Source organism: Hippopotamus amphibius, chromosome 11 (assembly GCF_030028045.1).
Source record: "Hippopotamus amphibius kiboko isolate mHipAmp2 chromosome 11, mHipAmp2.hap2, whole genome shotgun sequence".
NCBI classification, from domain to species: domain Eukaryota; kingdom Metazoa; phylum Chordata; class Mammalia; order Artiodactyla; family Hippopotamidae; genus Hippopotamus; species Hippopotamus amphibius.
Window position 1 is genome coordinate 7,849,427 of NC_080196.1, and position 14,477 is coordinate 7,863,903.

Genomic DNA, 14,477 nt, shown 5'->3' on the forward strand with positions numbered 1-14,477 from the left:
TCTGACCGCAAGATGGCGATGTACTAGCATGTGAATCTCACGAACAGCATTTGCAGGGTGTACACAGCATTATGTGTGGTTATCGTTACCCTTTTTCATTGCTCTTTTCTTACTGTGCATAGACCAAGCAAGGGAATCCACCCAGCTGGCGGAGTTAACCAGTGCTGGAGATGACCACTGCCTAACAGCTCTCCCCTTAAATAACCAGTCTGAGCCTGCTGTGAGTACAGGGAGCCGGGGACAAGATTCTGAACCGTATCCACCAGGATGCTGGCAGGTGGAAGCTGACTTCCTGGCTTGTTGTCCATTTTCTCTTGGCCAAACATCTCTCTTTTTTGACTGTGCCCTCCTTTATAAAGTTACTCTTGCCTGCCGTGTTTTTTTTTTCTCGCCTTTCACTCAACTTGGTTCTCCTGTGGAATGTGTGACTTGGCTGGCTTTGCCTCATTCCCTCGTTTGGGATCTGGAAAAGCAGTCTAATGTTTGGAATCAGACCTGGTTTTCACTTACTGATTGTGGGAACTTGGGAAAGTTACTTAACATCATTGAGGCGGAGGCTTCTCATCTATAAAACAAAGGTAACAGCTGGTTTACAGTGTGGCCCTCTTAGGATTAAAAACCTAATATATATAAAGTACCGAACATGCTGCTTGGCATGTATAGGTGTTCAGTCCATTTTCTTATGTTTCTTTATGTGGACATATACAGAAGTGTGATAACAGTTATGATTTTTTTTTAAAAAAACAAATACACCAAAGATTATTCCTCCAGATAGATTGTCTTTTGGGGAACTTGTACATATCTCAACAATTATGATGCTGTTGAAGACATTTTTGTAAGTCTTCCTTTGATGTTTCCCTTAGTAACTTTGAGACACTCTGATTGTCTTTGGTGGCAAATCTTCTCCTGAGGGTGGGTATTGATGTTTTGGAATAGCCAACAGTCATTTGGAGCTAAATCTAATGACCAAAGAGCCTGATATCTTAGTGTTCAAATACTTTTCTTTGGAGATGTAAAGTGGCTCTGAAAATTCTCAAAGACATCATAATTAAACATATATTTCTATTTTTCCTGCAGCAAACAAATACAGCTGATAATTCACTTGAAAAATCGGAATTGGATGATACACGAAAAGGTCAGATATTTTTCTATCATAAGACTTGACTGGTATATTTAAATGTTCACCTGAGATGCTCAATAACTTTTGTTTTTCATTTGCATGCTTGGAAGTTACTTCAAAGCTCGAGTATTCTTTAGATTTACAAGAACCATCAGCAAAAATGCAGGTGGCTAAATTAAATGATACACCTAGGTAAGTGGTTTTTCAAAACTCAAACCACGTAGATTGCTATTAACGTGACTTGTTAATTACAATTTGACTCTCTGGGTTTCCCCCTCTCCTGCATCAGGCCGTGCTCCACACAAAGAGAGAGTGTTGTGTGCATTTTTCTGTAGAATGATCTGAGCAGGGCTGGAACATTCTCTTGACCTACAAGTGTCTACCATTGTAGCCCTAATGTTATCTTTGGTGATGTAGTTTCCTGTAGCAGGACACTGAATATCCCTCGCCAGAAAACATGGATTCCTTGGCATTATTTTATTTGTCACTTTTCCACGTAGGCCTCTGAAGAATGGGTCATGCGTTTGATTTTTTTTTACAGCTTTATTGAGATATAATTGAAATAAAATAAACTGTACACATTTAAAGTGTACAATTTGATGTACACTTCAACATCAAGTTTTTTAAACTTTCACATACAGTCCTATGAGTTTATTTTATTTATTTTTGGCTGCATTGGGCCTTCATTGCTGCGCACATGCTTTCTCTAGTTGTGATGAGCAGGGGCTACTCTTCATTGTGGTGCACGGGTGGTGGCTTCTCTTGTTGTGGAGCACAGGCTATAGGCACACAGGCTTCAGTGGTTGCAGCACACTGGCTCAGTAGTTGCGGCTCGTGGGCTCTAGAACGTAGGCTCAGTAGTTGTGGTGCATGGGCTTAGTTGCTCTGCAGCTTGTGGGATCTTCCCGGACCAGGGCTCAAACCCGTGTCCCCTGCATTGGCAGGCGGATTCTGAACCACTGCACCGCTAGGGCAGTCCCAACATCAGACTTTTGACATACAGTTTTGACATATGTTTATACCCAGGAACCATCACCACAATCAAGATAAGGACCATATCCGTCATCTCCAAGAATTTCTTCCTGCCCCTTTGAAATCCCTCCCTCCTGTCTTTCTCCATTCCCACCCCCACCTTTGGCAATCACTGATCTGCTTTCTGTCACTATAGATGAGTTTGTAGTTTTAAAAATCTAATTTAAATGGAATTGAAGAGTAGGCACTCTTTTTCCTAGCTTCTTTCATTCAGTGTAATAATTTTGAGATTCAGCCTGTTTTATCAACACTTCATTCTTTTATATCACCAAGTAGTGGAGACTAGTGGATCCACTGTATGACTATATCACAACTTGTTTATCCATTCTCCTGTTGATGGACATTTGAGTTTCCAGTTTTTTGTTGTTACAAGTGAAGCCCTTAGGATTCATGTGTAAGTCTTTGTATGGAAATGTGATTTCTTTTCTTTTGGGTAAAAATATAGGAATGGGATAGCTGGATCATAATTGGTATATGTTCAACTTTTTAAAAAACTGCCAAAATGTTTTCCAAAGTCTTTGCAGCATTTTGCATTCCCACCAGCAGTCTTTGAGGGTTCTATTTGATTTTTTTTTCTTTTTGGCTGCGCCACACAGCATGTGGGATCCTAGTTCCCCAACCAGCGATTGAACCCACGCCCCCTGCATTGGAAGTGCAGATCTTTGAGGCTTCTAGTTGCTAGACATTCTCATCAATAGATTCAGTAATCTAATTTCATTGATGGACGGACTGATGAATGAATGAACAGATGCAGTACTGACGTGGGCTATTTCTTCACTCCTCTGCCAGAACCACACAATCCCCCAAAGGGTCCTCAGTGGGTTATCATTTCCTTTATTCACTTCGTTCATTGCTACATATTATTGTGGCTCCACCTCCCCAATACCAATCTTCTTCTTTGAATTACTAGGTATCTTTCCTATTGTTTTTCCATGTCAGCATATATTGTTTTGGGGCTTTAAGAGTTTACAATTTATATATGAACGGCTCAGTTTCTCCTTTTATAATGTTAGTGTAAAGCACTCTCTGTCACGCTGTGAAATTTGTTCTTTCTTGACCTTAAAAAATGACAGTTCTAAGCCAGGAATAGAGCCTACATTGCTGTCAGGCCATGAGCCAGGAAATAAAAAGTAGTGTTTTTATACCATCGCTATAGCTACCTATTGTTCAAAGATCACTATCGACTAGAAGAGGGTAGAAACCTGCTCTATCCCTCTGCTTTCTTCTCATCACACTTTCTTGCCCAGGCATGTGTCTCATTCTTTAAGATCATTGGAGCCATCCAGCTTTCTTCTGGCTTCACCTCTTCCTCTCAGATCTGCCCCAGAAGTGGGGAGCTGGCTGGGGCTATGCAGCCGGAAGTGTGCCGCTGTGAGGCAACCCTGCAGCCGTCCTGCCAGGGCTCTGCTCTTCCCAGCAACCTGCTGCCACTCTCTGTGCCTCTCAGCTCCTCCGTTCCACAGTGAGGGAATTCCTCAGCCCAGCCGGAATCTGAGAATCCTTCTTTTCATCCTGGGAAGTGTGGATCATTGCTGCTGCTGCTCCTTGAAGTCCAGATTCGTCTTTGGGAAGGGGCTGCATGCTTGTCATCCTATAGAATATTTCCACGTAGAGCAGAAGGGTAGGTCTTGGACTTCGGCAGGGTGCATAATTCCCCTAGAACCATCTAACAATAACACCACAGACTCTGAGGTAAGAATTCCAGACCACAGTAATCTGTTCATCTCTGGGTCTCTGTTTCTTTGTCTGCAAATGCGTACTTCCATTAAATGGGACATTCACGTGCCATTATTGCAAAGAAATCTTGGGTACTGTTTAGAGCTCTTTAGCTCTTTTATGTTGGAATAAAACAGCACCTGCAACAGCTTTTAAATTCAGACTGAAACTGCAAAACACGTTTTGGAACTCAGTAGAACATAGGTTCTTCTGTCTCAGCACAAAAAGAATTCAGCAAGAGGCAGAGTAATAGGTAAAGAGAGTTTGTTAGTATAGGATGCTTGTGAGAGGTGCAAGTGGGCAGGCGAGAGGACTCTGCCCCGAACATTTAATGGGTTACAATTTTATAATCAAAGGAAAAGTGGGGAGGGGAGAAGACCACCTTCTTCCTCACTCTTGAGTAGACATCAAGCTTCCATCATCAGCTCCTCCTCCATGTCAGGTGGGGGAGTTTTCTTGTCCCTACACGGCCAAACCAGGACTGTCAGAGAGCTAGTCAAATCAGCAGAAGGATGGTAGCATGTGCTAAAATACGGTAAATCATCTCAGGTGTCAGTATAATGAAGGTCTTCTACTTTGGAATGTCACCTTTGCCCTATAATTTTGTTTTTAGTGTGTGCAGAGGAGTGTGTCCTAGGGATCATTAACTTACTGACCTCAGCCAGCAAGATGCAGACGTCATTGACTTGATGTATATTTTTGCTGTTAGTTTCGTTGTTAAGCAAGCCTGCTTTGCTTCTTGATTTTCCAATTGCTTCCCTGAGTGATCATTAACTTACAGGGGTCTCCCTAAAGGTCCCTCTCTATTTATAATCCCCTAGTGGGATTTTTAACTAGCTATTTGATTATCCTACTCTACCCCTACCAAAACTATACACATACAAACTAACAGTATAAGACGAATTTTTTTAAATTGTGATAAAATATACATCATGTAAAATTTACCATCTTAACCAATTTTTTGGAGGATGCAGATTTTATTTGTTTGTTTATTATTTTTTGGCTGCTTTGGGTCTTAGTTGTAGCACCCGGGATCTTTTGTTGTGGCACGTGGGCTTCTCTCTAGTTGTGGTGTGCGGGTTTTCTCTTCTTTAGTTGTGGCATGCGGGTTTAGTTGCCCTGTGGCATGTGGGGTCTTAGCTCCTCAACCAGGCAATGAACCCTTGTCCTCTGCATTGCAGGACGGATTCTTTACCACTGGACCACCAGGGAAGTCCCCATCTTAACCATTTTAAGTGTACTGTTCAGTGGCATTAGGAACACTCACATTGTTGTGCAGCCATCACCTCCATCCATCTCCTGAGCTTTTTCATCTTCCCTGTCTGAAGTGCTGCCCCAAACAACTCCCCAGTTTAACAAAATTGAAGGATACGAGATTAATATACAAAAAAAATCAAGTTTCTTTCTATATGGTAGCAAATAGAAATACTTGTCTTTTGGTTTTTTGATAATAGCAAACCATGTATCTGATAAGGGGTTAAAATCCAAAATATATAAAGACCTCCTACAATTCAATAGCAAAAAAAGCACCCAATTAAAAAAATGGGGAAAGGATTTGAATAGATATTTCTCCAGAGAAGATGTACAAATGGCCAGTAAGTGGATGAAAAGATGCTCAACATCACTAGTCATCAGGAAAAGCTTGCTTTTTGAGCACCCAGTTGATTCTAAGGCAGAGCCAGGCAGGATACTGCTCTGTAGCATGGCCACACTCTCTGCTTCCTTGCTGCTGTCACCCTGCCATCCTGTTCTTTGTATGGCCAACAGAGAGGGGCTCAACAAAGGTTTGTTTTGTATTAAATAGCCAGTTAGCCAAAGATGTATGGAAATGGATTGCAAGATAAAAAGTTTGTCGCAGAATGGGGTACTTCCTATACACTGGGCTCACAATCAAAGGGCACGTGAAGGGGGAAAAAAAGTGCTCTGAAGTTGGCAAAGGAGAAGGTGTTGGTGGTACAATTCTGTTAATTCACCGTATTTTGCCTTTTAGGGAAGAATCTTTTGAGGGTGACAGAAAGCAAGAAACAAAGACGTCGGTAATGGAATCATTTTCATTGTTTTGGGGGCAGTCCTTCCCATGTGTCAGTTCTTTGCATACTATCTTCACACTTTGCCATTGGTCTGCTCTTTATGTTTCTCTGTTAAATTTATCTTAAGCTTATTTTAAAAGAAAGCATTTCACTTTCAAATGGAAAGTCAGCATTAGTTGTAACAAATAGTTGGTAAACCCCCAAGTAAATACAACAGAGAATAACAAAGTTGTATCAAATTGTACTTTTCCTTGTATTAGGCTTTGAGCAAAAAGCCTGTTCTTGCTTCCTTAAAAAAAAAAAAAAAAAAAAAAAAAAGATTATGAAGTAGAAGTGTTAAAGACCTACTAGCAGCTGAGATTTACTCTGGATAGAATCAGAAGTATTAACAAATTGAAAAGAAACTTTTTGCTCTGAGGCAGTGATGTGGTTTCCTTCCTGTGTGCACCGGTTTCCATCTCTACATTGTTTTTCTTGCTTTGGGAAGCACAGTGCTTTAAGTCTGCAGTCAGTGCATTAAAAAAAAAAATCTCTATATGAATAGTAAATGAAATTTTCTTTCTCTAAAATAAGAGATCGTGGGCTTCAAACAAACAAGTTAAAGCTCCTTCTGGCTTTCTTTTAGTGGTGGTTCTCAGTCCTGTGGGTTAGTATTTTGAAAGTAGTGTTGGCCCTATAATCAGGTGCATCAGCTTTTGGAACCTCTACAGTTACAAGTATTTGGTTAGAGAGGATTTTGTCATCTTTTACAACAGCAGCTTGGTGGAGAACTGACTAATAAAATAATCTTCTTTTTCTTCTCCTTACTTCTGTGCCCTTTTATTATGTAAGAGAGCCCAGTCTTCTAGAAGAAGGAGTTACTTTTCTTTTGCCTAACTTTGTAGTCATATGTTTAAATGTATATAAATGGTACTAATGCCCTTTTAATAATTCTCATTGTCACCTGTGTTTGTAAAAGTTTAATTATAGGAAACATCTCTTCTCGGAGAGTAGTCAGGATTCAAGTACTAGTGCCAGTGAACTATCTTGGACCAGTACCAGTAACCAAAAACGGAAATCCCTAAAGTCATATCCTAGCAGAAAAAAGACAAGAACCAGAAGTAGCTTAAAAGGTAAGTTTGGTATGTGTTTTCTTTCCAGTTACTTTTCAAATAAATCAGCAGGTATTCATTTTTCAGTATGGGATGGGAGTCGGTACCAAAGAGATATATGATCATGTGATCCTCCTTCCCTGCTATAATTAGACAAGAAAAGGAAAATGTTCATGCATGAAACGTATGAAAGAACATGGAATTGACTAATAATTGTTACTATGAGCTGTAGATAATGGAGTAAGGAGTTCAGATGAGAGGAATCTGACGTAAGCTGAAATCATCAGGAAAAGCTTCAAGGAAGAGCTGGGTGGGACCTTGGCTAATCCTTGGGAGAAGGATAGGATTTGAAGAGGTGTGGAAAAAGGGAAGCATTCTAATTAGGTAAAACTAGAAGGATGTGAGACCAGCGTTCAGGAACAGTACCTGGAGCCGAGAATTCATCTGGGTCGTGGGGAATAAAGTTGAATAATTAGATCTAAAGAGCTAGACATTTCCGCAGGCTGCAGGAAGTGGGAGTTGCCTCTGGTGTGTATTTTGGTATTTCTCATCAGTAAACTTACCCATTGTATTCTTATTCCCTTTACATTCTAGTCTTGCCACGTTTCCCTCCCAGGAGTAGCAGAGACCTTGAGAAAGACCAAGTAAGTACGTTTTGTCTGGGCTGCCGTGTGCCCTTATGGTGTAAGCTTGAAACAAATTGGTCTGTTTAGGGTTAAACTACCTTTACTTCTCAAAAAACAAAAACAAAAAAACCCCTCCATTCTGGAATATAAGAATAACCATCCAGTGGTTTGCTAGTATGTAAAGCACTTTCAACAGAAACTTCGAGGACTTCTAAACTTTTATATGAATCTTGGGTAAAAGTTTAGGATCTTTTTTCATTGATTGCAGGTTTGTTGCAAGATGTTTGTTATGAACTATGCATGAAATCTGGGCTATTCTGAGTTTCTGCAAATGTATGCTCCTTTGAATTTATACTTTAAAATAAACTCCTTGGTTTAAATCTTCCTTTAGTTTTCTTTCTTTTTTATAAATTTATTTATTTATCTATCTATCTATTGGCTGTGTTGGGTCTTCGTTGCTGCACACCGGCTTTCTCTAGTTGTGGTGAGCAGGGGCTACTCTTTGTTGTGGTGTGTGGGCTTCTCATTGCTGTGGCTTCTCTTGTTGTGGAGCATGGGCTCTAGGCATGTGGGCTTCAGTAGTTGCGGCAGATGGGCTCAATAGTTGTGGCTCACGGACTCTAGAGTGCAGGCTCAATAGTTGTGGTGCACGGGCTTAGTTGCTCCGCAGCATGTGGGGTCTTCCTGGAACAGGGATTGAACCTGTGTCCGCTACATTGGCAGGCAGATTCTTAACCACTGTGCCACCAGGGAAGTCCCCTTCCTTTAGTTTTCAATTTGTTGACATGATACTCCCAAAGATTTTAATGATTTAAACATTTAAATCTTTATTTTGGAGGCAGTTGAAATATCTTCAGGCTTATATAAATATTGAATAAACCCTGAAAGTTTCTTAAATCCCTTCAGTTATCCTTGTTTTATACCAAAGTAGTTAAGAACATGGACATGAGTGTCCTCCAGATCAAATCAAAGCTTAATTTATCATGTTTTTAGTTGAATTACCTCTCTCAGCAGCTGGCTTTTTTTCTTAGTCAAATGAAATTAGATAGATAGATAGTGTATATAGTATAGTGTGTGTATATATATAGTATATATGATATATTTTATATATAATGCAATATATAATCATGTATATATGATACATAGTATATAATAATTGTGCACATTTTATATGCATAAAATATATATACTTATATATAAAATATGTATGTACATATATTTTATATATATATGTGTATCTATATACACACACACATACTACGGAGTATAGTGTGAAGTGTTTAAGAATTTTCTAAGGGCAGCTGCTGGGATTCTGATGGCATCAACAGCACCCTGCTTGCCTGTACAGAAATACAGGGTTGTTACTGCTCTAATTGTGCCTTGTTATGTGCTCTCCCTGTCTGACCTGCCTTCCTCCATCAGCCTGGGGGGGACAGTGTTACCCTCTGTGAGTCTAAGGGACTCTTCATGTTCTGTAATGACAGAGATTTTATAGCTCAAACCTGTGAGCCAGAGCAAGTGCCTAAATATTTGTTGAATAGTTCAACCTGAGATAAGGAGTTATCAGTAAGAAATAGGCCAAAAGAAGAGTTTTGTAGCACTGTATAGCTTTAAAAATAATAGGTACCAAGAAATTATTTGATACCAAATAATAGGTATCAAAGCTTTGAGAATCTATAAATTTAAGGTACGCAACTGACAAGTCTGCTGATTTTCTGTGAGGGCATTGCTGACTTTATATAGACACTGCTATCTAAAACTCAATTCTCTGTGCTGGAGTTTATGAGAATAACTTAGAGCAGGGGGTGGCAAACCTTTTCTGTGAAGGGCCAGATGAGTAAATATTTTCATCTTTTCGGGCTTATGGTTTCTAGCAACTATTCAACTCTGCCATTGTAGTGTGAAGGCAGCCGTGGACAATACTCAAATGAATGGATGTGTTGTGTTCCAATAAAACTTTATTTACAAGAACTTTATTTATAATGAGCTGTAGTTTGCTGACTCCTGACTTAGGGCAGTGGTTCTCAGACTATAGTAATCACCAGAATGACCGAGATGGCTCGCTGAACTGCAGGTTGCTGGGTCTCCTGTCCCAGAGTTTTTGACTGAGTACATTGTCAGTTGGGCTTGAGAATTTGCATTGCCATCAAGTTCTCAGGTGTTGCTGATGCTGTGCTCTGAGACCGCACTCTGAGAACATGACTTAGAGTCATCTTTGAGTTGGAGTTATCAGTTGATACGTGACCTAATGTGCTTCCAAACCCTGGAATCTTATGGCCTTACTGTTTTTTTTTTCAAATGGAGCATATCCAATGCTTAAACATTTTTAAAGGATATTGGAAGTGTCTTGGAATGTTTTGTTAATTTGCTTTGAGTGGTTGTGAATGTTAACACTTTTTAAAAAGTACTATATTTTAGGCTAAAATTCTAACACCATTATGGAAAGATACCTCCAGGCAAAATAATGTCACACCTCCAAAAGTTTCTGGAACAAAATTTCAGAGTAGTTCTGCCTTTTTAACTCCTGAAGATTCTGCCCAGAAAACAGGTATGTGATTTTCTTTCGATTTACATAGAAAAACAATTATATGTTGGGAAAGGTAGTCTGTAAAAGCAAAACATGTTTATTTTAGTATCTGTTGAAGAAAGTGTGAAGGTATGATTAATCTTCTCTTTTATGTCCTCATTAACAAAAGACAGAGGACATTGTGTTTTGTTGTTGTTGTTTTAATTAATTAATTTATTGGCTGCTTTGGGTCTTCATTGCTGCACATGGGGTTTCTCTAGTTGTGGAGAGCAGGGGCTACTCTTCATTGTGGTGCGTGGGCTCCTCATTGTGGTGGCTTCTCTTGTGAAGCACGGGCACTAGGCGCTCAGGCTTCAGTAGTTGTGGCTTGCAGGGTCTAGAGCACAGGCTCAGTAGTTGCGGTGCACGGGCTTAGTTGCTCCTTGGCATGTGGGATTTCCCAGCCCAGGGATCGAACCCCACGTCCCCTACATTGGCAGGCAGATTCTTAACCACCAGGGAAGCCCAAGGACGTTGTGTTTTAATTCTGTTTTAACATTTGGAATCAGCTTGTGCATAAAACTTGCTGGCGCTCTTCCTCTCTTAAAACAGCAAGAAGCTCAAATGATGATTTATTGCAGGGGTTGGGAAACTTTTTCTGTAGAGGACCAGATAGTAATTATATTTTGCTTTTCGGTCCCTAGAGTTTCTGTTGCAGCTATTCAACTCTGCATTTGTAGTTCCAGATCAGCCCCAGACAAGATGTAAACCAGTGCTCAAGGCTGTGTTTCCATAAACTTGATTAAACCAGGTGGCAGGCTGGATTTGGCCTGAGGAGCCAGAGTGTGCCAACCCTGGACCAATAAGGTTTATCTCAACCCCCACTGTATTCTATGGAAACAATTCACATCTTTTAGATTTGTGAGAGTGGGGATTTTGTTTTCTTCACCTCTGTCATTCTGCAGCTTAGCGTATTAGCAAGCACATGCCTGCCAGCCTGTTAGTTTGGCTGCCACTAGAAGCATAGAAGCAGGGAAAGGAAAATAGGAGAGAGGGAAATATAGCAGAGAGTAAGAGGGATAAGCAAGTGGATCTAAGAGAGGAAAGAGAAGGACCACACTGAGGTGATGGAATCCTTGTCATGGATTTGGGGCCAGATGGGCAGCTACTAAAGGTGCTGACCTAGTGGGGGTAACTGGCTATTCATTTTATCTTATAGACCTGTAAACTTAATACCCATGAGTGCCCTGAAAGATATAAAGTGGTTTTTGGTTTGGGGTTTTTTTTTTTTTTTTAGAACGGTGTGCCTTTTGGGGGGGTGGGGTATGGTGAAATTTAATGTATAGACTGATGGTGAAATGGTATTGCCTCCACTGCTTCTTAGTGTGTTTATTTCCTTAAAACTATTGATTCTCTCTAATACTCAGAGCTTCAAAGTCCCCACCCACTGAGCGACCTCTCTTCCTTGGAGCACTCAGATGCTGAGGAAAACATATCTGAGGTATTGTACTATTTAATTGCTGGATTGCTGGTTGCTCATCTGGTTTTCCAGGATTAATGTTCTGTTTGCTTAATGTACAGGCTTATTCCTTCTTAAGGGATAATGTAGCACCCTGTTTTCCTTATTTTGACATAAATACATGTATTTGTGGCCTTTTCTTCCTTTTTTTTTTTTTTTTTTTTTTGAAGACTGTGACCCAAGAGTCATTGCTGGAAAGTACTAGCTTCAAACATAAACTGCAAAACTTGGAAGACAGAGGTGAGAGAATTCTAAAATTTTTTTTTTTGCAGAATAAAGCAAAATCTGATTTTGGCAGACTAGGCTGGTATTCAGATTGAGGCAGATACAATCACTGTACAGAGGGACAATTGCCAGGCCTTGGAGAGGGCAGTGTCGTCTACTTACCAAGTGTGCCTGAAGGTCAAGGGGAGGAGCAGGGGTTTCACGCAGGAACAAGAATGTCTGTGTCAGGAAGCATATACCTGGGACCTGAGTCCTGTCAACCAGCACACCTCCTCTCCCACCCCGCAGAAGGTATAGTGTTGTCACTTTCTCCCTTCAGATCTGTTAGTGTGTGCTTAAAATATTTAGGTGCTCTGATACTGGGTGAATATATGTTTACAACTGTTACCTTCTCTTGATGAATTGATCCCTTTATCATCGTGTTATGACCTTCTTTGTCTCTTGTTACATTTTTCGACTTAAAATCTATTTTGTCTCATATAAACATAGCTATTACTGCTTTCTTTTGGTTTCCACTTGCATGGAAAATCTTTTCCATTCTTTCACTTTGAGTCTATGTGCAGCCTTAAAGCTGAGTTGAGTCTCCTGTATGCAGCATATAACTGAATCTTGTGATTTTATCCATTTAGCCACTCTGTGCCATTTGATTGGAGATTTTAATCCATTTACATACATGCATACATACATACATACATTTATTTATTGTGACTGTGTTTGGTCTTTGTTGCTGTGTGCAGGCTTTCTCTAGTTGCAGTGAGCGGGGGCTACTCTTTGTTGCGGTGCACAGACTTCTCATTGCAGTGGCTTCTCTTCTTGCGGAGCATGGGTTCTAGGTGCTCGGGCTTCAGTAGTTGTGGCACATGGGCTCAGTAGTTGTGGCTCACAGGCTTAGTTGCTCCACAGCATGTGGGCTCTTCCTGGACCAGGGTTCAGAACCCGTGTCCCCTGCATTGGCAGGTGGATGCTTAACCACTGCACCACTAGGGGAGTCCCTCCATTTACATTTAAAGTAATCATTGATTTGTAAGGACTTATTAATGCCTTTGTATTGATTGTTTTCTGGCTATTTTGTAGTTCCTTTTCATTGCTTCCTCTCTTGTTTTCTTTTGTGGTTGATGATTTTCTGCAGTAGTATGCTTTGATTCCCTTTTCTTTATCTTTTGTGTGTCTACTATAAATTTCTACTTTGTGGTTACCATGAGGCTTACAGAAAACATTTTTGAGATATAGTTTAAGCTGATAACTTCTATTGCATGTAAAACTCTACTGTTTTCCTCTCCCCACCCACGTTTTATGTTTTAGGTGTTATAATTTATCTCTTTTTATATTGTATACCTACTAGAAATTATAGCTATAATTATTTTAAATATTTCCATCCTTTAATCTTTATTCTAGAGTTAATTAACATACCACTGTATTACAATATTACAGTATTCTGAATTTAAATATATACTTACCTTTACTGGTGTGTTTTATATATTTTTTATATATTTTCTTTTCATGTTACTAATTAGCTTTTTTTCCCCTTTCTTTTGACAAACTGTCTTCTACATTATTTGTAAGGCAAATCTAGTGGTGATGAACTCTCTCAGCTTTTATTTTTTGGGGAAAGTTTTAATCTTTTCTTCATTTATGAAGGACAACTTTGCCAGGCAAAGTATTCTTGGTTGGCAGTTTTTTCTTTCAGCACTTTTTGTATATCATCCCACTCTTTTCTGGCCTGTAACATTTCTGCAGAGAAATCTGCTAATAGTGTTATGGGGTCCCCTTGTATGTGAGGAATTTTTTTTCTTTTGCTCCTTCTAAAATTCTCTTTGTGTTTCATTTTGGACAGTTTTGTTATAATTTGTCTCACAAAAGATCTTTGTGGGTGAATATTTTGGGGGTTTATGTGCTTCATAAACTTGGATGTTCAAATTTCTCCCCAGATTTTGGAAGTTTTCAGCCATTTTTTAAAATCTTTTTATTTTATATTGGCGTATAGCCAATTAACAATGTTGTGATAGTTTCAGGTGCACAACAAAGCAACTCAGCCATACATATACAAGTATCCATTCTCCCCCCATCGGCCATTATTTTTTAAAATAACTTTCTGCCCCTTTTCCCTTTTATCCTTCTGGGACTCCAATAATGTGTAGGTTGTTTCCTTTCTTAAAAATTGGGGTATCAGTGACATGCAGTGTATTAACGTCAGGTTACAATATAATCAGTTGATGTCGTACAATATAATCAGTGATATTGAGCATCTTTTCATGTATCTCTTGGCCATCTGTATGTCTTTGGAAAAATGTCTATTCAGATTCTCTGCCCTCTTTTTAATTAATTATTTGTATTTTTTGCTATTGAGTTATATGCTTTATATATTTTGGATATTAACCCCTTATCAGATGTACAATTTGCAAATTTTTCTTTGCTTTTGTAGTTTGATTTTTCATTGTGTTGATGGTTTTCTGTGCAGAAGCTTTTTAGTTTGATGTAGTCCCATCTGTTTATTTTGTTGTTGTTGCCTTTGCTTTTGGTGCCAAATCCAAAAACTGATCACCAAGATGGATGTCCAGGAGCTTACTGCTTGTATTTTCTTCTAGGAATTTTGTGGTTTCAAGTCTTACATG

General features: G+C 39.5%; 1 protein-coding gene across 4 annotated transcripts in view; it reads left to right on the forward strand.

Annotated features, from left to right (window-relative positions):
* SYCP2L (synaptonemal complex protein 2 like) overlaps positions 1–14,477 on the forward strand; it is a 52,521-nt gene that overhangs the window by 20,350 nt on the left and 17,694 nt on the right. For all 4 annotated transcript variants that reach the window (XR_009048022.1, XR_009048023.1, XM_057699161.1 and 1 more), the window contains 9 exons: positions 123–220; positions 1,078–1,135; positions 1,231–1,312; positions 5,859–5,904; positions 6,857–7,010; positions 7,584–7,633; positions 10,034–10,163; positions 11,549–11,622; positions 11,811–11,880. Coding sequence is in view for 2 of the 4 variants with exons in the window: in XM_057699161.1 (XP_057555144.1) it covers positions 123–220; positions 1,078–1,135; positions 1,231–1,312; positions 5,859–5,904; positions 6,857–7,010; positions 7,584–7,633; positions 10,034–10,163; positions 11,549–11,622; positions 11,811–11,880 (762 nt within the window). In the remaining 2 variants the exon portion in view is untranslated. The remainder of the gene's footprint in view (positions 1–122; positions 221–1,077; positions 1,136–1,230; positions 1,313–5,858; positions 5,905–6,856; positions 7,011–7,583; positions 7,634–10,033; positions 10,164–11,548; positions 11,623–11,810; positions 11,881–14,477) is intronic.